The 27,121-nt window shown below is 40.0% G+C and overlaps 1 protein-coding gene and 1 long non-coding RNA gene across 8 annotated transcripts in view; one reads left to right on the top strand and one right to left on the bottom strand.

Moving 5' to 3' along the window:
• The window catches only part of LOC142047859 (uncharacterized), a 76,415-nt gene extending 59,826 nt beyond the window's left edge, over nucleotides 1–16,589 (bottom strand). For 2 of the 5 annotated variants that reach the window (XR_012657119.1, XR_012657120.1), the window contains exon 1: nucleotides 16,253–16,589. This is a non-coding gene — a long non-coding RNA (uncharacterized LOC142047859). The remainder of the gene's footprint in view (nucleotides 1–16,252) is intronic. The other 3 variants (XR_012657118.1, XR_012657121.1, XR_012657117.1) reach the window with 3 other exon arrangements.
• CNTN4 (contactin 4) overlaps nucleotides 1–27,121 on the top strand; it is a 359,621-nt gene that overhangs the window by 321,507 nt on the left and 10,993 nt on the right. The window contains exons 13-17 of one of the 3 annotated variants that reach the window (XM_032784171.2): nucleotides 3,787–3,962; nucleotides 8,132–8,249; nucleotides 20,134–20,292; nucleotides 21,979–22,128; nucleotides 24,382–24,452. In XM_032784171.2, the coding sequence (XP_032640062.1) occupies nucleotides 3,787–3,962; nucleotides 8,132–8,249; nucleotides 20,134–20,292; nucleotides 21,979–22,128; nucleotides 24,382–24,452 (674 nt within the window). Of the gene's footprint in view, nucleotides 1–3,786; nucleotides 3,963–8,128; nucleotides 8,250–20,133; nucleotides 20,293–21,978; nucleotides 22,129–24,381; nucleotides 24,453–27,121 lie in introns of all 3 variants that reach the window. The other 2 variants (XM_032784172.2, XM_032784170.2) reach the window with 2 other exon arrangements.

The raw sequence follows: 27,121 nt of genomic DNA, 5'->3' as shown, positions 1-27,121 counted from the left end.
CTTCAAACGATGGTGCTTCAAACTATGGATTTTAACAATGCAAATCAAATAACTTTGATTACCATTTGGCCTCATATTGCCAAGGTCCGTCCACTTGACTGTCCTCAGCTGGCTTTTGCATAACACTTTTCATTTGCTGCTGCAGCTAGAACTATTAAATAGAACTTTTTCTTACTTTTCCAGTCCTTGAAAACAGATTGGTAAGCATTCTCCCCAGAGTGATTTGTAAATTGCATCGCAGAGGGCCCGCATTCATGCTAAATATGACTAGGGTCAAAGTCTTGCCTGTATTCCATTCAGGTGTCATTTGTCATCAGGCTGTATCAGCTGTTCAGTGAAAAACAGTATGTTAAAATATAACATCAATGTGCTTCTCAACACTGAGGGATTAGGAACCTGAGGCAAGGGCACCTGTAGCTCCTATCGATTTCCTCAGGGATTATGCTTAGCATCTCTGAAAGCGTGTGTATGTGTGTCTGTGTGTATGTTTCAGCAACCAGTCCGTGCCCTTCCCATCCCTTCCCTTTTGTATTAATGACCTCTTGCATTTTTGCAGGATGTCACAGGGAAGTACAGACTAGACTCAGCAAAAACTACCCACTAATATTTGTTTAGGGCACAATCCTGCAAGATAAATTATAGGACTCTAGTGGAAGCTGAAGGTGATCAGGACAAAAGCTGAGGGGAAAGGGATTTTTCAGTTTGTTAGCAATTCCAAAAAGTAAAAGAAATAAAATCATTTCAGATCCACTGAAATATTTTGTTCTGAAAAAACAAACATTTTATTTTGATTTTGAGCATTTTAAACCTTTTTTTTTTATTTAAAATACAATTACTGGAAATTTGGAAAAAAAATTGAACTGAAAAATCTAAATATTTTGTCTTGAAAATGTAGAAACTGGCCATTTCAATATATTTGGAAAAATTTATTGACTTTTTTCCAAAATAAAAAAAATCAGCTAAATCAGCATAAATTCAAGAAATGTTTTGGTGGCACCAAATCAGTATTTTTTAAACTAAGTAAAATGGTTAGTCCAAAAAGATTTGCCCAGCTCTGCTCATAAACTTGTAGGAGACACTCATTTCTTCTCAGGATCACATCCTTAAACATTTGATAGGGTTTTTGGAGAGGACTGAGGGAGTTCCTGTCCAAATGATTATTGTAACCCTGCTAGGATTTTATTGTAGCATTAATGATGTGTTAGAACATCTAGAGCCTTTGATAGGTGAGTTTTTTATTGTTATTTTTTGAAATTATTCAGGGGATGGGTGGACAGAAATGGTAAATTAAGATTTCCTTTGAAATGCTAAATGCCCTCAATTTCCATTAACTTTACTTCACAGGATCAGGCCCACAGGGAATTTTTCATGAGTGTAGAAACACCAGTGAAATCCCCACTGGTACAAACCCTGGAGTAACATGCTGGACTGTTGTGAAGCGTCGCTTGAATCAAGGTGTCTTAATCCATTCCAGGAGCTGGGGGTGGAAACCAATGTACTCAATCTTTTAGACTCTGAAGCTCTAGCTAACATATAACATTTATAATGAAACACTATAGTCAGTACAGATGTTATAGGCCTACTTATGGCAATACTATACCTGAGTTGAGAGGTCCATACTGCAGGGCCAGCTCCAGACTTTTTGCCTCCACAAGCGGCGAAGTGAAAAACAAAAAAAAGATAAAGCCGCTCGGCAGCACTTCGGCATCAGCTCAAAGAGGAAGAGAGGGACTGAGGGACCCACCGCCAAATTGCCACTGAAGACCCAGATGTGCCGCCTCTTTCCATTGGCCACCTCAAGTACCTGCTTCCTTCGTTGGTGCCTGGAGCCGGCCCTGCCATACTATTTTTCTTTACCTGTTCTGCTGATTTTCCTGCTATACATTATGGAAATCCGTATTACCCAAATCTTCCATTCCTTGTATTTATGTAGTTAGTGAACCAACAACAGTCCAGCTTCATTCTAAAGTCCATGTGGTTTGAAAGCACGATCCAAGCCCTAACAAAGTCAGTAGGACTCTTTCTCTTGACTTCAGTGGAGTTTGAATCAAGCCCTAAATGCCCAGATTTTAAACATTTACCTTTGGATTAGATACATCATATAAGAGATACCTACACAATAATTTTATCAGCCTACTGTGGGAGGCCAACCCAGTTATCTCAGCAATCTGCCAAGCTACTGTGCTCTTAAACCCTGCCAAATTGGGCTCCTCAGGTGAGTTAGGTGGCCAGATGCCTATCCTCCCCAGCTTGTGAATCACTTTGGGGCATAGGCAGGAGATGAGCACCCACATGCCCACAATAAGGCAGCAGTGTGGTTGCTCAGAGACAGAAGCAAAAACTTAGGTGCCAAGTGAATTTAAGCGCCTGCAGGGTTTCAGTGGAAGTTTTGTGCATCCCAGTGGTCCCCGAAACTGGGACTTAGATGCCTAAAATAGACAGGTGCATAACTCCTTTTGTACATTTAGGGCCTTGTCGCCTGGCCTTGTCTTTTAACAAGTTGTAAAATGTTCAGGAGTGTTTATGCATAACGTTTGTGTCAATGCCATCATGAGAAATACTCCTTAATATCATTATCTTAGTGAACTTAGTCTTCATCAGTCAGGTATATGGTGGGATATTTGCTTTGTTATATCTCTGGGAATGTCCCTAGGATCCTGCTGTCTAAATATTGAAACATCTGATATCTCAAGACAGAATGAGAAATTCTTCATAAAGAGCTGTTTGGGAGGAAGAGTCACTGCTATTTTAAAAATGAAATAATTCTTTTGGCTTCAAAGGTATGTCAAGCAAGGGGCGGGTGGGGGAGGATAAGGGCGGTTGAGAGAAAGTATCTGTTGAGAGCTGCAATATAAGCTTTGAAATTTTAATAATGGTAAAATTCATCCTTGTGCAGGGAGCCAGCATAAGGCTTATGCATCACTTAAAATCTCCCATTTTAAGAGGAATGTGGTGCATAGGCCTCGTGTGGGCCCTCTTCAAAACAGAATTTCACCCAAAAGGAACGGACTTAAGAGCATCAGAATTGGGAAGATGGTAAACAGGTGTACCAAACAAACACAGTTTGTGATAAGAGCCATGGATAAGGGAGATTCTGACTGTCTTTAGTTTAATTTTAGTATGTTCTTGCTTCACTTTGATTGCTGCTGCTTTAGCACTCTGTATGATTCAGATAAGAAGTGCACGTTAGCCCATGAAGGAATGGTATCGAGGTAGTGCTCAGTTTGCAGAATACCCACAACTTTTTTTGATAACACTAGTGAACCAATACATTGGCTGATAAACCTTGCAGCATGTATTCCCAGATTAAAAGAAGGTGATAAACTGACAACGGGAGGATAGACAGGTTCTGATGAAATATTCTCTAATCTTTGGCCCCTTTTCTACATTGAAACCAAACCTTTCACATTTGATTTCCCTTCTCTGCACCCTCTCTCCACATCTGGTCATTACCTTTTTATTTTCATACACCTCTCCCTACACTTCCAGGCTGAAAGATTTACAGGTGGTATTTTCAACTCAGCTGAAACAGAGGACTCAAGGGCCTGTTTTTACAAAATTTCCCACCCAGTTTTACAAACTTAATAGTTCAATTGTTCCTTTAAGCATCCTCCTGACTCTTAAGTTCTTGTCTTAACTGAACCTCTGAATCTTTTAAAAATTCACCCAACAGTAAAGAGGTTGCAACAAGCTGCCTAGTGTTGTAATCAGTTCTTGAAATCTATGTATTTCTAAAAGAGAAGGGATTCATTCTTCTCTTGTGTGTTGTCTGTTTGTTGTTTACAGATCCAACACGGGTTGTGGTGCCACCTTCCAGCACGGATGTCACTGTTGGAGAAAGTATTGTTCTGCCTTGCCAGGTATCTCATGATCACTCGCTAGATATTATGTTTACTTGGTCATTTAATGGACACCTGATAGACTTTGAGAAAGACGGGGATCACTTTGAAAGAGTTGGAGGGGTAAGTATTAACAACCCCCAAAAGCCATTCGCATGTTATACTGAGACACAGTAATGACTGCAGATAACTGAGAAAAGGACTGTCTACACAGAGCCAGAATTAAAGAGAAAGTATATCCCTGCTAATAGTGAGAACTTTATCTTGTGTTTTACTGACTACTAAGCAAAGCGTTAAATAGGTACTGTATCCTAGTTTTGTAGTAATTCATATAGCCCAATATGAATGAGATTTCTCAAGGTCTATTTTTCTGTGTGTTCTTGGGGAACATATTTTATGCCAATAAATCCCACTAATGCTAAAGAGACCTACAATACATTGGCAATTCCCTTTGCATAGAACAGATTTCTTAATCTGCCCCAGGGTGAATAAATTCCTTAATGTTCTCCTCCTTGCTGAAGCAGCAAAATATAAATTGAATGTAATTGTAAAATTCTGTATTCACATAAAAAATGGAAGAAATTTGGGGAATATGCTTTTCTGGAGCTCTGTAACCTGTTTGATTAGTCTTTGTCATTGTCAGCATGTTTCTATGCCCTCATAAATCAATGTGTACTCACTTTACATCTTCAAAATAAGGATCCCCCCCTCCCGCAAACTACATATTTTTCTGTCTGTGTGATACGGTTGGCCGGTATTAATGCCACTTAATACTTTTTTGTTTATCTGAAAACTAAATTGTGGCACCAGATAATGCAAATATTTTCAGTGACCAAAGAATATACTAGTCATAGGTTGGAAAGATGGTGCCCATGAAAATATGATATGGAATAAAAAAGCAGGTTTGACAAGGGTTGTAATCATTTTGGTCACATTCAAAATGTAAAATCACTCATTATAGAATATAATATGGGATTAGGAAAGCATCCATAAAAATTCCCTCTGCCTTGTGAGTTTCATTATTTCATTTCAAATTCACTTAACTAGCGACCCCACGCCTTTCACCTCTAGGTCACTAATTCAAATGCAGCAGCTCCCAAAGTTGTTACTGTGTGATCACTGTCTAGCAGCCTGTGTGAAATGTGTCCACGTTCTTCTAGAGTTGTTTGGAGCAAATCAGAAAACAACTGCTGAAATCAGCACTAATTAACACTTTTGCTAGCAGCCTCCATGGAGTCTACGAGCTAGATGGGCATGAGGCATGAACCACCCTCTCCCATCTGCTGAATGAGGCATGGTAAATTGGTGTGACAGTGTGGGGAAGTTTGCCCAACTGCTACCTGTGCCAAACCTCTTCTGTCTGTCAGTAGAGGTCTCCATGGCTGTGAATCTAGTACCCTTTGTGGCGATTAAACTCACTGGAAAGACCTCCATGCCTCAACCTTATCATTTTCTTTTGTTTTTAAAACAAAATATGTTGGGCCTATTCCTGGTCCCATTGAAATCAATGGGAATTTTTGCATTTAGTTGAATGGGATCAAGATTTGGCCATTTTTATAGTATTAATGGGTCATATTGTCTTTTCTCTTCAAAGAAGGAAGAGCACCATGAGGCAGCCAATCTTTCTGCGTGGTGCCTTGTCTGTGACAGTATGTTTGAGGTTTGACTTAATAGATGTAGGTTGGTATTTTCAAAGGAACCTAAAGGAGTTAATGCATCCAAATCTCACTGAAATTCAATGGAAGTTGAATGCTGTTTATGGATGGGCCCTTTTGAAGATCCCAGCTTCAGTGAATATACCAATTGTCAAAGCCACTAAGTTGCAGTCATTTCTCAAAGTCTAAGGCCTTAAATATACTTTGCAATCAAGGTCCTCTGTATGAAGATGACAATCTCATGATGCCTTTGGTGTTCCTGCAGTGTTCACAAGGAGGTTTCCTCATGGGGCCTGTAGGAAAGAAAAATGCCATGTTACTTCAGTACAAAGTCCTAGAGATGCCTTTGAAAAGAAAACAAGGGAGCAAATCAGGAATAGAGTCTATTTCTTTAATCACATCAGTACTTGGCCTCTCTACTAAGATTATTGACATAGGTATCTTATTTGAAAGGGAATTTAGTAATGTGAAACCACACCCAATAAGAATGAGATCTCATTACAGATGGACTCATGAACAGCCATCCTGAGGTAATAACTTTCACTACCAACAGTAGTCAGGATCGAACTGCTGACCTAGAGGTGAAAAGAGACCCCGAATCATCCAATGCACCTTAACATCTAAGTTCTTAACAGTCATTTGAGGCAATGCAAGGCACTATTGTCAGTAGTTTGAAATATGAATAATACATTCGCTGATTTAATGTGTTTTCACCTGTAATTGTTTTTAATTTTCACACTTTTTTGTAATACCAACCATCTCTGGGAGTCTTACACATTGGATGCTATAAAATGTATGGGATTAAGTCAGGGCCATCTCTAGGGAAGTGTGGGGCCAGAGGCAGAAGTGGCGAATTCGTCACTTTTGGGACTGAACCATCGCTTCCGGGACTGACCACAATGGCCAATTACACCGGCCCACAGGGTTCCCCAAAGCATGAGACCTGGAGCAGTCACCCCGATTCGCCAAACGCAAGGGACAGCTCTGGATTAAGTCATTATCAAGGAGGTTTAAAATAGGAATAACAGATCCATGAGCCTCTCCCCACAACCAACCAAACTTTTGAATGTTATTATTCTGATTGAAAAAAAATTGATAACACAGATGAGAAGTTTTCACCCCTTAAATTTTCAAAGCGGTAGACCACAGGTTGAGTTGTTGTGTGTAACTTCTTTTGAGGTCACTTGGGCCCACAGGACCAAAATCCCTTGCAGTTCACTGAAAATATAAGGTTTAGTTTCGCTTGTGTTTCATTTAAATAAAAAGTTTGAGTACTGGGTTGGGTGAAGGTACAGTGCAGTATTTCATACACAGACAAAGTCCATGTATCTTGTCATATTACATGCTTATATCCCCAACTGTGGTAGAAAAGATGAAATACGATGTGTGATTAAAAAAACGTGTCAAACAAAAGCATTAGCTGTCACATACTCATAGCATGGATGGAAAGTTTGCTTTTGTTTGGAAATTCTATGCTATTTTTCACATTTCCAATTTCATCTGGTTGTACCCACTCCATTTTGTGCAGATCTGTTGAGGGTTTAAATTCTAACTTAGTTGCAACAGAAAAAAATATTTCATTTCATTTTTTTCCCCTGTCTGCTTGCATTCAATGTAGCTAGCAGAAAAGATGGAAGAAACCAAATATGTATTCACTAGAAGTGGTGGAGGGAGAGAAAAAGTTTTTCACATGTGGCTTTCATGTACATTTCACAAAGTTAGAGCCTTTTCTAGACTTTACACAGAGTGATGGTCTCCATTTACATTTGTCAAGTGTGAAATTTAGTGCTGCAGGGAAAAGCAAATGCAATTTATGAGCCTTTTGTTATCATTTTGAGGGTGGGGGTGAACAAAATTAATTTGAAAATGCAACATATCACTCAAAGATCTAGGATACACAGCAACAGAGACAGCTGTTTCTAGTGATTACACTCGATAGGGATACAAAACAAAAATTGCAAACTTTATTAAAATTCTTCACTGAAGATGCAGTAATCGCAATCTTACACTGAGATTTCTGATGTACTGGAAGAATTGTGTCTGGTGAAGAGTATAGAAATACTGAGATACATATACACCTATAAACATAATTAGTTCTATTCAACTGTTAATCAGTCATGCATTAGTGTTGTTCCACTCTAAGTGAGGCAAGATTTTCTCATGATCTTTAACATGTGAATTGTGGGCAATCAAAATGCTGGCTGTAAGACAAGGCTGACAAACTATTACAGATACCTCATAATTTAGGCTGGTTTTCACCTATGAAATAACTGTAGGCAGAACATAGATATCTGAATACCAATTAAGGTCTATAAATTGGACAGCTGAAGAGATAAATAAGGAATTATAGAGAACCTGCCTCATATAAGTTTTGTCACATCATTTTAATGGTAAAGTGTCTAACTGACCCAAACTCGACTCCCCCATCCCTTGTAGAAACTATAATTTTAGAAATGCTACTGCTCTTATCTTCAAGGCAGGTTCACATATTTATAATAGGCCACACAGCTTCCATTACTAATGTTTTCATCATCCGGTGTAAAATAAATCCATTAGTCACAGTGTCCTTCATGTGGTAATAATGTTTAGAGCTCATTAAAAAGTAATTGTAACCACTTTTCCCTACTTTATCAGCAGGATTCAGCTGGTGATTTGATGATCAGAAGCATTCAGCTGAAGCATGCTGGGAAATACGTCTGTATGGTGCAAACAACTGTGGACAAGCTATCAGCTACTGCAGACCTGATTGTAAGAGGTATTTGAATTTTGTTACTGTTGTAAAACTACTTTTTGCACTATCTGCTGTTCTTGGTAATACAATACATGGTCTCAGAGAAATTCATTAAAATCCCAACACCTTATCATTATTGTAAGAAATAAGCTCCAAGGTACCACACAGTACATTTTCCAAGCACTGCACACAAAACTCCTTGTATGTGTGTTTATATATCCATTACAGAACTTTCGTAACTTGCAGAAACAAGATTTTATATTGTTACTTCTGCAACTGAAATACTGTAATGTTAATTTAATAAATTTGTTGCTGTTAATACTGCATTGCTTCTCCAGATTAATCATGATCTAGTAAAACCACCATCATGGTTAACTTTGAGATCAAATCCTTAGTGTGCTTAGATGATCTGTGAATGTGGCCTTTAATATGAATGTATTAAATCTCCATTCTGGGTCACTAGCATGAATATAGCCTGGATTCAGTGTATAGTTGCTGTATCGGAAAAAATAATTGTTAGTTTCAACCAAACCAGTCCCTAAACGTGCCCCTTCTGCTCATGCAAGGTGCTGAGAAATCTCACTTCCTACCAATTTCAGCAGAAGTTGAGGATGCTCAGTACCTCAGAGGAATGGACATTGTCCCAAAACCAGGGGCGGCTCTAGGCATTTGCCGCCCCAAGCACGGCAGGCAGGCTGCCTTCTGCGGCTTGCCTGCAGGAGGTCGGCCAAAGCCGCAGGACCAGCGGACCCTCTGCAGGCAAGCCACGAAGGCAGCCCGCCTGCCGCCCTCACAGCGACCGGCAGAGCGCCCCCAGTAGCTTGCCGCCCCAAGCACGCGCTTGGCGTGCTGGGGCCTGGAGTCGCCCCTGCTCAAAACCCACACCTTCAACTGGCTCTAGTTGCCTTTGTTAGATTGCCTCAGCAAAGCAGTTATGAATGGGATGGGAACTGAGATCATATTGGACTCTCACCTCGCTGAAGATGTCCCTCTGGGTCAAGGTAAAGGCAGGTACATTCTGGGCAGTGTGAGGAGAAGCTTGCATTCTTATCTGCCAATAGAAGACTTCAGTTTTTATTGCTGTCTACCCAATGTATTCCTCAAACTTTCATTTCACTCCAAAAGGGAAAAGAGAAAACTGTGTAGGAAGGGCTAAATCCTGCACCCCTCATCTATTGGCAGTGGCAGTTTTGTAATAGTAAAACATACAAGATTAGGCCAGAAACCTACCATCACAAATGTACCCCTGTGTACAGATGGGAATTCCTGAAATCAGCATCCTATTTTATGAGTTTAAATATGTTTACTACTTCAGGAGATGAATGCTGAAGTTCTTAACCACAGGAAAGCCGTCAGAGTCTAGCAGAGAGGAAATTATTACTGTCCATTAAGAAGACAATCATTGTTTGTCAGTCCTTCCCTTGTAGGATAAAAGACATTGTTGATGTTGTGAATGTATACTCCATTTAATGAGGATGATGCTCAGATCGGCACTTAAATGCCAATAAATTAAACTACTAAGTATTTAAATTAGTAGTATGTGAAGTTTGTAAGTGATATTGCATACTTCATTTTACAGGAAATAACATTAAATTCTGCTAGGAATTTGTCAACACCGTTCTTAGAAGAAAACATATTCTAAAAAGCCTGGTGAACACAATGAATGATTTAGGTCTTTTGTTCCTAAACTCTGAATTTCTCTTTCTTTAATTAGCAAAATAGTTGAGAAAAGCTACACCTATGGGAGGAGTGACTGTAATAGTCATATTTTCGCCTCATGAATCTATCAACACATGCTGATGACAGCTGTTGATGAAATGACATGTGCCAGATCATCAAATCATTGTTTGTGAGGGCATGTGTGAAGCAAAAACTCATTAGTTGTTATATTCAGCATTCCCTTTCAAATAAGGAAAGCTGCTACCCCAAATCCCCAGAGAGCTCAGCTACTACAGTTACACTGCTGTTTCATATTTTTTGTCCTTATTGTTTCAAATAAATATTTTTGCATAAACATTTCAAAACAGTCCGCTGATCAGAACATGAGTTAGGTAACTTCCCGTAAACCAACTCTATAATCAGTCAACAAGAACATGATTCTTACAACAAAATGACCACAATTATATCAGAAATAGTGACCTTGCCACCACAAAAAGCACCAGTCTGAAACTTTTCCGACAAGACTGTTGTCCCATGGCGACTATGCACACTCTTGTTCATTCTGCCACCTCAATTGAAAAGCAGTGCCATTTTTGTTGCTATTTGTACCGATCTTACCAAAATAAAGAAATCATTCAAACATAAATGGAGAGGGAAAAAGGGCGAGGGAAACTGTGGGAACCTTCTGTGTCAGGGTGGGTGAGGAAACAGAAAGCAGGTAACTTATTTATAAGGGGTTTATGCACGTCACAAAGGCAAATAAATGTATTGTCAAAACATTAGGGTGTGCGACCAGGAGCCATAGCTCCCGAGCTTCACTTTTGGTTCTGCCACTGACCCTTATGAGTAGTCATTTATGTCCTCAGCTTCCATAACCATATTAGGCTGAATAATACCTATTGCACCATTGTGAGGCATACTGAGGGCTGTCCTTACTAGTAGAGCTGGGGAAAGATTCTCAGACTAGTCAATTATTTGACCCAAAAAAAAGCAGTTTCAGCTTGACCTATAACTATTCATTAATTATTGGTATAGTTTTGGCTATTCACAAAACAGACAGAGAAAGAGAAGGAGGTGGTGATGCTATTCCCCACCTGACAACCATTAGCCCAGTGATTAGGGAACACACTTGGGATGTGGGTTCAAATCCGTAGGCTGAAACAGACTTTCTTTTTACTCCCCAAAATATTTCTGATTCAGTTCACCCCAAATGAAAATATTTTGGATTTTTTTTCTTGAACTCCCACCAAACTGACAAGTTATTTGCCTAGCTCTACTTACTAGAGGTTGATGTGGAGTGACACCACCACAGGGGAAGTTGTTCATGATGAACAAGGCCTGGGTGGTCAAACCTAGTGGTCACAGTCGGGAACCTGGAGCAAGACTCAAGCCAAGGGTCGAAGCCAGAATCAGAGTCTTACGTATTGTCAGATGCCATGAGTGTGGTGTTCTGCCCTGTTCAATGATAACAGTCGGCTACGTACGTGTGTTCCTTCTGTGTGCTGCCCCAGCTCTGTGCAGATAGCTGATGCAGCAGATCCCGAGAGAACCACCAATGACCACACACTCTGATAAGGTACGAACCCACCCAGGTTTATTGCCAAATGAAACAGAGTCTCTAGCTCCCAGATCAGATGTCTACAGTTCTGCTAGTACTTATGTGCTACCTGACAATGGACAGGCTCAGTCAGTGGCGGGATTTACCACTGCCCCCTAGGTCAGACAAAGACATCCACTCAGGGATCCATTCTTATACACAGGTACAAACAAGTTACACATCACACCTGACGCATCAAGTTACAACCCCTCTCCATGTTGGGGTGCTGCCTCTCTCCTGGAACATGTTGGTTCGAACAAACCAGTCTATCCATCATATTATCCTTTTGACCCTGTCTTTTAGGATGGGTCAGCCTATTCCTTTTTATGTCTGAGAAATGCGTTCGTACGGGACGGTTCTGGTGCCATCCTGTTCCATGTTTATCTTATTAGTGCTTGATACCCTTTAGATATGCGTGTAAGTCCAATTAGCAGCCTTCTTCTTACCAACTTTTGTGAGCAGGGCCTGCCTCTGACTCACAGCTTAACTTTACTTTATGTTATGCAAGTCTTGACCATTACTTTAGTTCAGGCCTCATTCCTCATACTGGGCCTCTGATACCAAGGTTTTGTGTTTCAGGGCCTCATCTTACTACATTCCCCCACTTTTTTGTCTTTTTATGGGGAGGACGTTTACCCATCGTCCCAGGAAACCATAATCATGGACTACGGATAGCCCAGTGGGCTAAACACTGTTATGTGCTTACCTCATTTTACCATCCATAAACTCATGCCCCACCTGTTTTTTTAGTCTGCACATTCCCTCATACGACTAATGGACAGATTTTATTATCCAACTATTTTGTAGTGCCTTATGGTGGAACTTGGAATGTTAGTCCTGGGACCATGACTGAGAAATGTAGTATTGATTGAGTGTCAGAGGCACTCCCAAATAATTAATATATGTGAATAACATGGATATAGTGTATATATTTGTAGTATATATGCTTATATATGTATAGTATGTATGGGTACATATGACACCACCTTATATCCAAGCATAACCATGTTTTTTCAGTCTGGTGTTGTACTTTGGCCCTTTTACTTTGATGACACAGTAGAAGTACACTCCTATTAGGGCAATTGTAGTTACCACCTGTATCATTAGTCATAGGCTGAGTGTTTTGGGATAGGCATTGTTAGTGTGTTCCACAGTATTATGTATATAAGTACAACAGAAATTTGGAGTAGTGACACTACATATGAGGCCTTTAAATATAAATGTCTTGTAATTAATTACTACCCAGTACTGTCCATTCATGTTGTGGGTCACCCTTACTGCTCGTTGTCACCCACTGGTAAGCTTTGCTGGGCAGGAAACAGGAATGGCTAGCATTTTTCTTCCTTGCATTGCATTGCCCCGTGATACACCAGTAGTTGACGTAGATCCACCTGTTTTTATAGGTGTTGTTTACCAGATAACCTACTGAATGGACAGTAACCAATCTATCAAATATTGCTGCGTCAGGACATAGTATTGGTATCCAGACACTAAGCAAGATTGTTTTGAATAACATGCGCCTTAGTTAGGATGCAGTGTCAGTAATCCAAATTATGATGGGTACTAACAGGGAATTTGTTTACCCAGTTTGTAGCTACTGTGTAACTTAATTTCTTTACCAATTTGTTTTGTCCTTGCCTTCATGTTTGCTGCCATTCATTGGTTGGTTTTTACCTAGTGTTGGTTAAGCAGGTTAGCAGGTTATGCACATTGTAAATGTTGTACGACAATGATGCAGTACAGCAATAATACAGTTGTTTTTACACAGTAACCAAGTTGAAATTAAATGACAATTTATCCTGCTCCAGCTAGTGGTTTTAGCTGATTGTTAACTTAATTGTCCATATATGGTAGATAGAGGTGTATTTGACCAGTCTCTTATTTATAAAGCACTTCATTTTTCTTTTCTTGATGCTTGGGGGTTTCTTCACTGTATTCTGATATTTTCTGGTGTCTTTGGTCTGTGGGATGCAACTTAAACAACTTTTGTTAGTTAACATAGTAAAGTTTTTGTTTGTTTTCCTTTTTTGTTTTTGTTTTCAGTAACCCAAACTTGATACAAAATTTATCTAAGCTGGTTTACAATGTAATAGTGACAATGTAATAGGGACCAAGTCTTTTATAACACAAGCTATACTTTTGCAATTGTTGTATAGACATTCATTTTTATTTGAGGTGCATTACTAATATTTTATACTAAACGTAATGCTTAACTGCTAAAATAAATGCTCACAATCTTCTGTGCAAAGGCGTATTGCCTTTTTTCCTGATGAACATTCTATTTTTGCAAAAGAGTCAATAGCATAATTTTTACCAAGCTTTTTAGCGTTAATTTGCTTGTGATACCAATTTCACTCTTGTTAACTGTTTAGAAGCACAAACTTTAACAACCACTGCTTCCCATTAACATAATATAATAAAAGAAAAGTGTATAAAATTAAACCAACTATAAAATTAAACCAAAATAAATTTTAAATACAGATCCGTGCAAATACTTTGACAGTATTAAACTTTCATGATGCTTTCTTCTGTTTAGGAGCCAAAGGTGAAAACCTATTGAAAACGTGGAAACCTGTTTAAATGGTTTGGTTAGCTTTATGCCTAAATTGATATTTTTAAACATTTTTGCTATCACATTCTTATAACTATATTTAAAAGTGCAAACAAGTTTATAAAAACCCAAACAAGAAATTTACATTTTGTTCATATTATCTTTACCTTAATGTTGAGATTTCCCCTGACATTTTTCCTTTGAATAACAAATAAAAAAAACTTAAAAAACAAAACAAAACCGTGACTAATAAAAGAGAATTATTTTTGTTTGCAATTGCATTATTTGTTGAGACAGAAATATATGTACACATATTTGTAACTGAAACCTTTTGGAACTTTGCACAAAAAAATTGATGTTAGTAATATTATGATTATACCCCATCCATGATCTTGAGATAGTGTGGTACCACATATACATATATTTTTAAAAGGGTATAAAATTGACTTTTGTTGCAACAAAATAAAAATAATAAAAAATAGTCACGTGACGCATACAGCATACAACACAGGACAACACACATGACATCCAGGACAAACTCACAATTAAAAACAAATGGCGCCAGAATTATATTCATAAGTATACCAAATAAGGCAAACAAAAATAAAAAGGGTTAAACATTTGAATAAACAAGTTATTACCTTATTTAAAACTTTTAACAAAAATTGATAAAACATATATTAATATTTGCCAAATGTATTGTATTGATTTGGTAACAAGGAATTTTGCATTACTTTGTACTGAACATTATTTTAAAACTGTGCTATATGGAAATAAGAAACACCCATGTTTCCAATATTAGTGAGTGGTTAGGATTAGAAGCAGAGTGCTTGGCAACCATATCTTCAGGAAAGTTAGGAATAATTCCAGCTCTTGCATTCCTGAAAGGTTAAAATAATTAATTTACTGGATTTATTTAAAGTAAAATTTTTACCTTGTTTTCTTTTTGTTTCTTGTTTTGTTCTGTTTTCAATTGCTTTAGTTTTTGGAGGTTTCTGTAAAAACTATAACTTTTAACACAGAGAAAGAGTGGAAGTGAGGAGAGGCAGGGAAAAAGAGGTGTGGGAGGTTGAAAAGCTACCTAGGAAGGTAGTGAGACTTGAGCCAAGAAAGATTAACTCTTAAGGTACAGGCAGTAGCAGCAAGTTTAGCAAACTGATAAAGGATATAAAAGAAAACATGCTGGTATGTAAAAATATTTGAGAAAGGAAGTTATATTTTTAGCTGAGTGCGGAGTGTGGTTCCGTGGGTCAAAGCAGTTGGGAAACCGCACCCTGGGCTTTAATCCTGGCTCTGAGATGAGAGTGGTAGTAATTATCTGCTCTTGTGAAACCTGAATTTGTTCCCCCAGTGTCTGTTGCTTTTGTCTGCATGCCAAACAGATTGAAGGAGTGCCCTTTTCTTCCTGCAGTTAACTATTTTGGGGCATCTCCATATGTTAATACATCAATTCTAGGTGTTAACCTCCTCAATTTTAGTCTTTGACTTTGAAATTCCTTTTTATTCACTCCCCCACAATTCAGTGACAGCTCCTGTCTTGTAATGTATCCTGTGAACTGTTCCACTTTTTCCTTCATTTGATTTACCAATTCAGTGAAAGTATCGTGTGCACTTACTTGTCCTCTTCTGACAGGCACCAGTCTAGGTCCCGGTTTAGATTCTACCAGAACCTGGCTTTTATCATAAGTGGTTGCACTGCAGTGGACCCTGTTTCATCTTTTAATTTTACTTGGGCAACTTTTTCCACTTCTGTCCCCATTCTTCAGGGTAGCTACCTGAAGCCTGCTGTTTGCCACCAATATTTATAATAGGGGATGGCACATGGGGTTTTTGGTAGGTTCCTTGCAGCAGTTTCCAATGTTTTATTTTGTTCCTGGTTGTCTCCAGGCTGCTTGCCACCCTGCAAGGGGGATGGGAGCATTCCAGGTCTGTGTAGCTTCTTTTGATTCTTTTAACTCTTTCTTTGTTACTGTTACTTGCCCTGCCAATTTTGCAGTATGCCGTTTTAACCACTTAACAGCCATGATTATAGTTTGCAATAGTCTACATTTCAAGGCTACTGTCTCTGTTCTAGCCTTACAAATTATTTTGCACGTTTCTTCTCCATTATATTATTAAACTCTGTGGCAATTTGCAGGGAGCGGTTAAGGGGGTTCCCTAGCTCGTGGTTTTCTGTCATGTTAGATCATGATTCCTACACTGGACACCTCGCTTACTCACCAGATCAGCTGTTGGGGTCACCAATGTTGTCAGACATCACCGATGTGGTGCTCTATTCTGTTCAGTGATGATAACAGTCAGCTACGTGCGCGTGTTCCCTCTGTGCGGTGCCCCGGCTCTGTGCAGATAGCTGACACAGCAGACACCGAGAGAACTGCCAATGGCCACAGACTTTGATAAGGTATGAAGGCACCCGCCTAGGTTTATTTCCAAACAAAATACAGTCTCTAGCTCCCTGAATCAGATGTCTGTAGTTCTGCTAGTTCTTATGTGCTCCCTGACAATGGACCGGCTCAGTCAGTGGTGGGATTTACCACTGCCCCCTAGGTCAGACAAAGACATCCATTCAGGGATCCATTCTTACATACAGGTACAAGCAAGTTACGCATCACTCCTGACACATTGAGGTACAACTCCTCTGCGTGTTGGGGTGCTGCCTCTCTCCTGGAACATGTTGGTTCAAACAAACAAATCTATCCATCATATTATCCTTTTGACCTGTCTTTTAGGATGGGTCAGCCTGTTCCTCATTCTCTCTGTGGAATGTGTTTGTACCAGACTGTTCTGGTGCCATCCTGGCACATGTTTATCCTATTAGTACTTGATACCCTTTCAATATGTGTATAAGTCCAATTAGCAGCCTTCTTCTTGCCAACTTTTTTGAGCAGGGCCTGCCTCTGACTCACAGCCTAACTTTGCTTTATGTTAGGCAAGTCTTGAACATAGTTCAAGCCTCAGTGCTCATACTGGGCCTCTGATACCAAGGTTTTGTGTTTCAGGGCCTCATCTTACTACAATAAGTAGAGCAAAAGAGCAGGAAGCTGGACCGAGGTATGAAAATAGGAATTGGGAGCAGAGGAAGATCTGGGATAAGGAGGACAGGAACTAGGCAGAGTCCAAAGTGGCAGCCTGCCAGGGATTCACCTAGTTGCTCCAATAACTTCCTGGGCCTCCTGATGGCTTAAGTTGTGCATCTGAGCCAATATGCGGGGCCAGACATCTCCCCTAATCAGGATATTTTGTGGGCGGAGCCCCGAGTGAGCTAATGCTCTGCTAGTCCTCTTCTTCAGTTCCAGCGAGCTGCCAGATGGCCACTGCAGTCCAGGCACTACCTGGGGACCAGTAGGCTCATGTTCAAGATCTGCAAGACCTTATGCTGTTAAAGATCCATATGTCTTCAGAAGAGGGGAGCCATCCTTTGCAAGGTTATGGTCTATGCTCTCATAACAGAGGAGCAGCAGGAGGGTCATGGCTCTGCTACTTTCTGCCTTTCCATACTCATGCTGGAGAGGCTACCTCCCAAAACAACAGCAGCCCTGCCTGGGCAAGAATGCTGGCTCTTTCAAGACCTCCTTGAATGCTCACATGTTCTGTGCTTTTTCTAGATGAGTTTCATTCTCACTACACTGTAGAGTGACCAGACTGCAAGTGTGAAAAATCGGGACAGAGTCAGGGGTAATAGGTGCCTATATAAGACAAAGCCCCAAATATTGAGACTGTCCTTACGAAATCGGGCCATCTGGTCACCCTACTACACTGACATTTTGTTCATATTTTTTGCCTTTGCATAATAGTCAGAATGACACAACACAGACGCCTTCCTATACCTCCCCAAAATAAAAATAAAATATAAAAACCCATAACAAACAAACAAAACAAAAAACACCAAACCAGAGTTTGAGCCCCGAAAAGGAAGTGAGCTAGAGACTCCATGAAGTCTACTAAGGACTTATAGCTACCAATTTTCAAGCAAGACACTCAGATACTGTGATCATGTGTGAGAGTATAAAATCATAAGATAGATTTTTCTGTTCTTCTCCTTTCCCCTTTACTGGGGCACACAAAAATTATTCCTGTGTAGAGAGCCACTAAGATACTGTGGGGATAGGCATGGAGAAAGAGGATACATCCCATAAAAGTGTGTTGTTAAATGCAAAGAAAAAAGTTTTAATAGATGTACAAGATAGCCATTCAAATTTGGTTAAATTAATAACACAGTTTAGATATGGTGTGTTATTCACATCTAAAATTCAAATAAATTAGGTACCTTATATCAGAGGATACAAAACAAGAAAAACTGACAAGATAATACTGAACAAGCATACCTGTGGCATTGTATAAATAACAAATAAGCCACTCAGCTTAGCATTCCACTCATTCTGAAGCTATGTAATGATAGTGTCTCTTGACTGTGCATGCTGGCAGCTAAAACAGGCACACATTGCTGAAGTGAGGATGGATCAGTATCTTAATTTCATTTTCTCTTCTCTCCCTTTTCCAGCTGTATCTCTAGTTTTCAGTAGATTTAATTAGTATAATACTGAAGAACTTCTAATATGTTATCAAACTATCTTGTCTAAGGAGAACTGTACTCTCTCAGAGTCTTGGAAGTAAAAAGTATCACAACAGTTGTTTCAAAGTTTGTGTTATTGGGGAGGGTTTGTTGTCTAATTTGTAAGACACTTGACCAGGCTGGTTGCAAAAGAAGCAAGTCTTACAGCAAGTAATCTGAAGTGATATTATATTGGGTATTTGAATAAGGTACTAGGGAGAGGCATGTTGGTCTAAATAATCTGGATTTAAAAGCTGGAAAATCTAGTAAATCAATTTCTACTAAATTTTGCAAAAAATATTTTTGATTTTTTTTCCTTTGGAATTTTGAAATTTGAAACACATCCACCAATATTACAGTTGGCAAAAATGAGGGGATGAGAGGGAAGAGGATTGTGAAAATGTAGGGTTTTTTTTTCTTATTTTGGAATTTTGAAATGTCATTGAATTTTTAAAAATTTCAAGCTCTAGTAAAGCCTTCTGTTAACCAGGTTTTAAATATCTGTATCATACTCCTGCCTTTCTTCTTTATAGAAGGAAATCAGAAGTTTGAGGTCTTTGTGCTTTCCTGTGCACTTACACTCTAGACCTATCCGAATCATGGCTTGAGTTTGCAGAAAGTTGTCTGTTTTATCATCAGCGGAAACCCAGGTGGCTATCAAGCAAAGATTTTCCAACTTCAGTAGTTAGTAAAGAGGAAGACTTTGACTTCTTGGAATTAGGAGAACAAACTTTTGTGTTTCTTCTTTTGGATATTTGGTACTATAGGTTAATTCTTTTCAGGCCATTGCTATTGAATGCTCTCTGATAATAGCTGTTTCGCACAGAGGTCTATACAAACTCTAAACTAATTGCAGGATTATTACTACAGTGAAGTGACTGAACGAGATATACTATCGCTTTAAAACCCTGATTCTGCAAATCATTTAAGCATGATTTTATTTGTCTAGAAAGCACCTAAGCACATTCTTATGTGTTTTTCTAATTAAATTATCTGCTGTAAAGTCTACTTCAGCCATAGCAATTCTCTTCTGGATGGGCTACACTGCCCATGGTCTGTCAGAAAGGTCTGATAGGTCTGGGTAGTGCTGGTTCTAGGGCTGGGCAGTAGCCCTGGGCATTGACTTCCTTGGGGATCCACCACACCACTGAGTGCTTCTTTTCTCCTCTCCTCTGACAGGCTGTTTTTGCTCCACTCTGATTAGCCAGCTGTTTTTGCTCTGCTCTGATTGACCAGCCTTTGTTTGCTCTGCTGATTGGACAGTTGTTTGGCTGTTGTGGGTTTTTTGTTTCTTCTGAGGGATTTTTTTTTTTGCCATACCTCTGCAAGGGGGTATGTGCCAAGCACATTTTTCACTTGGCTGGCAAAACAGCTAGGGCTGCTCCTAAGTCTAGGTGCTAGAGGCAAAAACCACAGAGCCATTCTATTCTAAGGCTGAGCTTTCTGTTACTGAATCTTAAATGAAGAATAGAACATTCCTCCCTTCACATGCTGTATTATGTCATCTCAATGATTTGAGCTGAACTGTTTTGTATGTATTTTATCACAGGTCCACCAGGCCCACCTGAAGCCGTGACAATAGATGAAATCACTGATACTACAGCTCAGTTATCCTGGAGGCCAGGAGCAGATAATCACAGCCCCATTACTATGTATGTAATTCAAGCAAGGACCCCATTTTCTGTGGGATGGCAAGCAGTGAACACAGGTAAATGCAGCACTCAATAGTAACTAAAGTTGGCCATGAAAGAATTCTGTACATGTAAAAACTGATCCATCAGTACACACACATACAGAAAGAATAAAGTTAGCTGTACAGCCAGAATAACTCATCTTCCAGCACAGTGATTACAACTGGTTGGGAATTTTTCACCAAAACCCTTTTTGTCTGAAAATGCCAATTCAGTTAAACTGAAACTTTTTCCAGGGACCTATCCGTTTAGATAAAACTTTTGTCAGGAAAAGTTCCTCAGGTCTGGGAGGGAGAGAGAAACAGACAGATATGCAATCCACCACCTGCTCAAGGATAGCCAATAGCCTGGTGGTTAGGGCACTTACCTGAGATGTGGAAGACACAGGTTCAAGTTCCTGGTCTGAATCAGGAATTCTCCCCTGGGTCTCCCATGTCCTAGGTGAGTGTCTTGGCTATTATGAGGTGGGTCCCTCCCATTTTTCACAGAAAAACTTTAGAAAGTCTCAGGTTTGTCTCAAGATGGAATGGGAAAAATGGCTGAAATTTCAAAAAGTTTCATGGAATGGGAAAACCACTTCCTGTCCAACTCTAACAGCAATACATTTGATCTTTCTTAATCCTTTTCATGAGTTGCCAACCTTGCTGTGGTATTACTCAACCAGTTTTTCTCATCAGTTTTAATCAATTATATTTTCGGGGAAAGGTTTCATTCCATTCTTTCAAATATTACACACTGCTACGCTGGTAGGGTGACCAGACAGCAAGTATGAAAAATCGAGAGGGGGAAATAAGAGCCTATATAAGAAAAAGACCCCAAAATCGGGACTGTCCCCATAAAATCAGGACATCTGGTCACCCTATACGCTGGTGATGTACAACCATGATGACAACTATGGTACTGTAAAGACATCTTTCAGGTGACAGACAGTGTCATCTGAATTACTTTCTCCACTGTATATTTGCTCATTCTTAAATATGTTCATTTGATTCAGCTAATTGTTATGAAAGACACAATTTATAAAAATTGTTTCAACTGTTGTAAGCAAAAAGTTCAGAATGCTACAGTATGTATGGAAAGCCTTCTCTACACATGAACGCTGTACTGTTTTAACCAGTCCCGTATACTTAAAACTATACAACCTCCCTACAGAGAACATAGTTACACTGATATAAATGTGCTTATACCAGTATACCTATTCCTGCATGGGAAGGAAAATAAGCTATAATTCTATAGGCACCTTCTTACCTGTGTAACTGAATCCACACTAGGGTTTGAACCAGTACATCTCTATTAGTTAAACCAATAACCACCTAAACAAAATAATCATATGGTACAAAAACTGTGTGTAGATCAGGCCTAACTTGTGTTACCTTTTGATGAAACCCTATAAGGATACTGAGGTAATTCTATGAGGATGAAAAGTCAATTTCTAAAGCATAGATTTCCTTGATGGCTGCATATTGTTTGTATACAGCTGCTTTGCTTCCCCATACTAAGCATTGACACAAGAGTAAAATGGGAAGACACACTAAGGGTCCAGATTCATAGTCCTTAATCATTCTGCTCTCAGGATGATCTTCTATTGTTTAATAGTTTCAAGACTGTGCCTATAGAAGAGGCTACTGTTCTTCAATGACTAAATATGTGTACTTGCTCTTAATGTCCAACGCTCACTCTCCTAACCTGGGGGAATATTTCAGTTCCAGATATCATTGATGGCAAGACATTCACTGCAACTGTGGTGGGATTAAACCCTTGGGTTGAGTATGAATTCCGAGCAGTTGCAGCCAACCTCATTGGGATTGGGGAACCAAGCAGACCTTCAGAGAAAAGAAGAACAGAAGAAGCTCGTAAGTAATAGAAAGGAAGCCCATTGAAGTCTTTTTTTTAAAAGCACTTTGCCATAAGCAGTAGGTTACCTGGAACAAGGTTAGGAAGTATTTTCTATGACAGTTATATTATCTAGTTTCTCCTCTCCCTGTCATATAACATTCACAAAGAGCACACACAAACAGAGAATAGAATTAATAGAAAAAATGAGGCTCAAGATGGACTTTATTCCATGCATTCTAGAAGTACATGACTGGGAAGAATTCCCCCATGTCCTTATATAGCCCAGCTGACAAAGAGCATTTGAGGAGAGGTGAATTCAGCTTCCTCTGAAGATACGATGGATCACTGATGTGAACCAGTCTAGTAGTCGCTGTGTTGTCCCACATTTGTGTGGAGGAAACACTCTAGAGAGTAGAGTACAGTATGTTTACTTTTTTCTACAGATCAGAGGTGAGTTTCTGGTCTACTCCTCTCAGGTACATTTACACTTCACACTCCTTATGGCGGAGTGTAGAGTATATACATTTCACGCCCTTCCAGCATGGGTATGAATAGCAGCATATACTGAGGCACTGCTTAGGCAAGTAAGGATGCACCTGATCTCTCAGGTTAGGGTATGTAATCTATACAGCACTGTACACACCCAAGCAGTGCCTTTCCCAGAAGTGTCGTGTCCCACTGCCAGAGTCTTTCCTTGTCACAGGGAAAGGCTCCGGCAGTGGGGGAAGGTAGCCAGGAAAGGCTCGGACAGCTCCCCACTGCTGGAGCCTTTTCCCACTGCAGTGAAAGACAAGATGCCAGTGCTGCATGTGCCTCTTTCTTTCTCTGTTCAAAATGAATCGAACTTCTAGCTTCAAAATTAATCGCTTCTGCTTTCTGTGCTACCTACTGTAACATTTCCCCACTACAGTGAAAGACTCCAGCATTGGAGAAAGGCACCCCCCACCAGAGCTTTTCATTGTAGCTACACATAACAGAGTGGTGGCAGCTTGTTTTTTACTGTGGCGTGTATCTACGCAAACTCTGCACACTGCCACTAGTGGTATGCAGTGTAGATGTATCTTAAGAGGCCGAGCACAGAACTTGCAGTGCAGAGTCAGTGGAGAGACTAAGGTAGCTTTAAGTCATCCTGAGGCTTTCTTAGTTCTGGTCCGCTCCATGTTCAGACAGCTCTAGGGCATCTGTGAGAGTTGTGGTGAGGGCTGGCCAGAAATAAACAATTCAGTGTTGCAAAAAAATTCGAAGTTTGTTTTCATTTTGATGTTGAACAAAAATGAGACTTTTTGAAATGTTTTTCACAACAAAACACAAGAGATAGAGAGTCGTCCATGCAGGTCAGAATAGCCAATAGGCTGGTGTTAGAGCACTCACCTGGGATATGGCAGAACAAAGAATTGGACCAGAGTCTCCCACATCCTAGGAGACAACCTTCACCACTAGGCTTTTGGCTACTCTGGGGTGGGTCTTTCTTGAAATTCTCACTGAAACCAACATGTTTCCATGAAATATTTTGGGTTAGACAATACGGCATTTCCACCAGAAATAATTTTTGTCAAAAAAATTTCAACCAGCCTTAGTTACTGTAGCCTCCGTGGGTTGTCCTCTGGGCCACAGCAATGCCCATAATCTCTGCAGCACTATGGGCAATATCCTCGCTCCTGACAAGCAACACTCCCTGACACCTTTTAAACTAGTGCTCCTGAGGAGATCCTTAAAAGGCAGCCTTATAGCCATCTTCTGCAGTGTCTGAACCACGGGTGTCTGAGCCACCAGTGTCTGAGCCCCTTTATGCTGCTCTGGCCCTTTCACCTGCCCTAAAGGTCTTGGAGCAGGGTTGGAGAGATCACCCGAGGCAGTTATCACCAGGACTGTTCATTATGGGTCCAGTCTTGTAGTTCTTGCTCTGTCTTAAGTCAGGAAAAATTCCTACTGACTGCAGAATTTGGCTCTAAATTGAAAAGCAGGAATCAATATTGTGAAAATGAATGGACCTTGTTATATGGAAAATAAATATTTAAAACAAGCAATTAGCAACTAGGTCCATGGATAATAGACATGCTCTTTGTCCATCTGACTGACAAAATCTGGAAGTATCTGTTCTCTGTGCTCCTTTTGATAGTCAGGCTCTTGATCCCAAAAGGGAAAAGTCACAAGATGCCATTGCTACATGTGCCTCTTTATTTCTCTGTTTAAAATGAATCAAACTTCTAGTTTCAAAATTAATCGCTTCTGCTTTCTGTGCTACCTACTGTAACATTTCTTTTACACAGTTCCTGAAATCACCCCAGCTAATGTCAGTGGAGGTGGAGGGAGCAAGTCGGAGCTGGTCATTACCTGGGAGGTAAGTGAAGTATAAACCAATGGGAGAATTAATGCGTCTGTTTTATAAGGCTGGACGATCGAGGTGCTAAAGGAGCACTCAAGGATGATAAGGCCATTGCAGAGAAACTAAATGAATTCTTTGCATCAGCCTTCATGGCTGAGGATGTGAGGGAGATTCCCATTCTTTTTAAGTGACAGATCTGATGAACTCTCCCAGATTGAGGTATCATTAGAGGAGGTTTTGGAACAAACTGATAAATTAAACAGCAATAAGTCACCAGGACCAGATGGTATTCACCCAAGAGTTCTGAAGGAACCCAAATGTGAAATGGCAGAACTACTAACTGTAGTCTGTAACCTATCATTTAAATCAGCTTCTGTACCAGATGACTGGAGGATAGCTAATGTGATGCCAATTTTTTAAAAAGGGCTCCAGAGGTGATCCCAGCAATTACAGGCCTGTAAGCCTGACTTCAGTACCGGGCAAACTGGTTGAAACTATAATAAAGAAATATTGTCAGACATATAGATGAACATAATTTTGTTGAGGAAGAGTCAACATGGTTTTTGTAAAGGGAAATCATGCCTCACCAATCTACTAGAATTCTTTGAGGGGTCAACAAGCATGTGGACCAAGGGGATCCAGTGGATATAGTGTACTAGATTTTCAGAAAGCCTTTGACAAGGTCCCTCACCAAAGGCTCTTAAGCAAAGTAAGCTGCCATGGATAAGAGGGAAGGTGCTCTCATGGATTGGTAACTGGTTAAAAGATAGGAAACAAAGGGTAGGATAAATGGTCAGTTTTCAGAATGGAGAGAGGTAAATAGTGGTGTCCCCCAGGGGTCTGTTCTGGGACCAGTCCTATTCAACATATTCATAAATGATCTGGAAAAAGGGGTAAACAGTGAGGAGAACTCTGTTTTTCTCCAAGAATACAAAATTACTAAAGATTGTTAAAACCAAGGCCCCAGGAAGATTGCAAAGAGCTACAAAAGGATCTCTCAAAACTGGATGACTAGGCAAGAAAATGGCAGATGAAGTTTAATGTTGATAAATGCAGAGTAAGGCACATTGGGAAGCGTAATCTCTACTATAGATATAAAATGATGGGGACTAAATTAGCTGTTACCACTCAAGAAAGAGATCTTGGAGTAATTATGGATAGTTCTCTGAAAATGTACAGCGGCAGTCAAAAAAGCAAACAGAATGCTGGGAATAATTAAGAAAAGGATAACTAATAGGATAGAAAATATCATGTTGCCACTGTATAAATCCATGGTACACCCACATCTTGAATCCTGTGTGAAGATGTGGTCACCCCATCTCAAAAAGTATATATTGGAATTGGAAAAGGTTCAGAAAAGGGCAACAAAAATTATTGGGGTATGGAACGGCTTCCATATGAGGAGATATTAATAAAACTGGGACTTTTCAGCTTGGAAAAGAGACGACTAAGGGGAGATTTGATTACGGTCTATAAAATCATGACTGGTGTAGAGAAAGTAGATAAGAAAGTGTTGTTTACTACTTTTCATAACACAAGAACTAAGGTAACCAAATGAAATTAATAGGCAGCAGGTTTAAAACAAATAAAAGGAAATATTTCTTCACACAACACACTGTCAACCTGTGGAACTCCTTGCCAGAGGATGTTGTGAAGGCCAAGACCATAACAGGGTTCGAAAAAGAACTAGATAAATTCATGGAGGATAGGTCCATCAATGGCTATTAGCCAGCATGGGCATGGATGGTGTCCCTAGCCTCTATTTGCCAAGAGCTGGGAATAAGTGACAGGGGGTGGATCACTTGATGATTATCTGTTCTGTTCATGCCCTCTGGGGCACTGGACACCGGGCACTGGCCAGTGTTAGAAGACAGGATACTGAGCTAGATAGACCTTAGGTCTGACCCAGTATAGCCGTTCATATGTAGTGTGCAGCACATGAGTGTTGCTGATCTGCTCACGCCGATTCTATCCCATTGTATTTCCATTCTCCAGTGGAGATACTGCTGACTTACACCTGTGTATGTGAGCACAAGACCACTTTTATTTAAAAGGTTCCTGCCTTTGATTCAATTGGACTAAAACCCAGCCTGTTCTTCCATGCTCATGGAAGCTCTCCAAGCAATGGAACTAATGCATATTTGTTGTTCAAGGCTGGTGGAGCTGGCTGTGGGTATGCGGTGCAGGAGGTGTGCACTACTGTGTGGCTGTGAGCTTAGCTCCACGATGATCCGTGCACATCAGCACGGACAATCGCAGAACATGGATGGGCTGAGCTAGGGGGTAGCCCAGGAAGCAGCTCCATGGCCTGGAGACGGGGGGCAGGATTCCTCCATTCTTGGTCCTCTACATACCTGCCCATCATCTGATCTGATTACTCAGGCCAGCCACTGCACAGAGGATTAACCTTAGTGTACAAAATAAGTTTCAAGAAGCCAAATCCTGAGAGGTGCTCATTTGTTTGGTGAATTGTGGGTGATTAGTGCCAGGCTATTTTCGTTGTAAATGATCTGAAGATGGCTCATATAGAACTTGCAGTACCAGCTGATTTCAGTCTATCACAAAGCCTAGAGAAGAAGAAAACACAGATGAAAAAATCTTGATGGCAATTGAGGAAGAAACATTTGTTGTTTTGACTGCTCTTATTTTCATATTGTGGTACTATGAAGTGAGTTAAACTAGCC

The sequence above is a fragment of the Chelonoidis abingdonii genome, chromosome 17, assembly GCF_003597395.2.
Source record: "Chelonoidis abingdonii isolate Lonesome George chromosome 17, CheloAbing_2.0, whole genome shotgun sequence".
Lineage (NCBI taxonomy): Eukaryota > Metazoa > Chordata > Testudines > Testudinidae > Chelonoidis > Chelonoidis abingdonii.
This window is presented reverse-complemented; position numbering and strand designations above follow the sequence as displayed.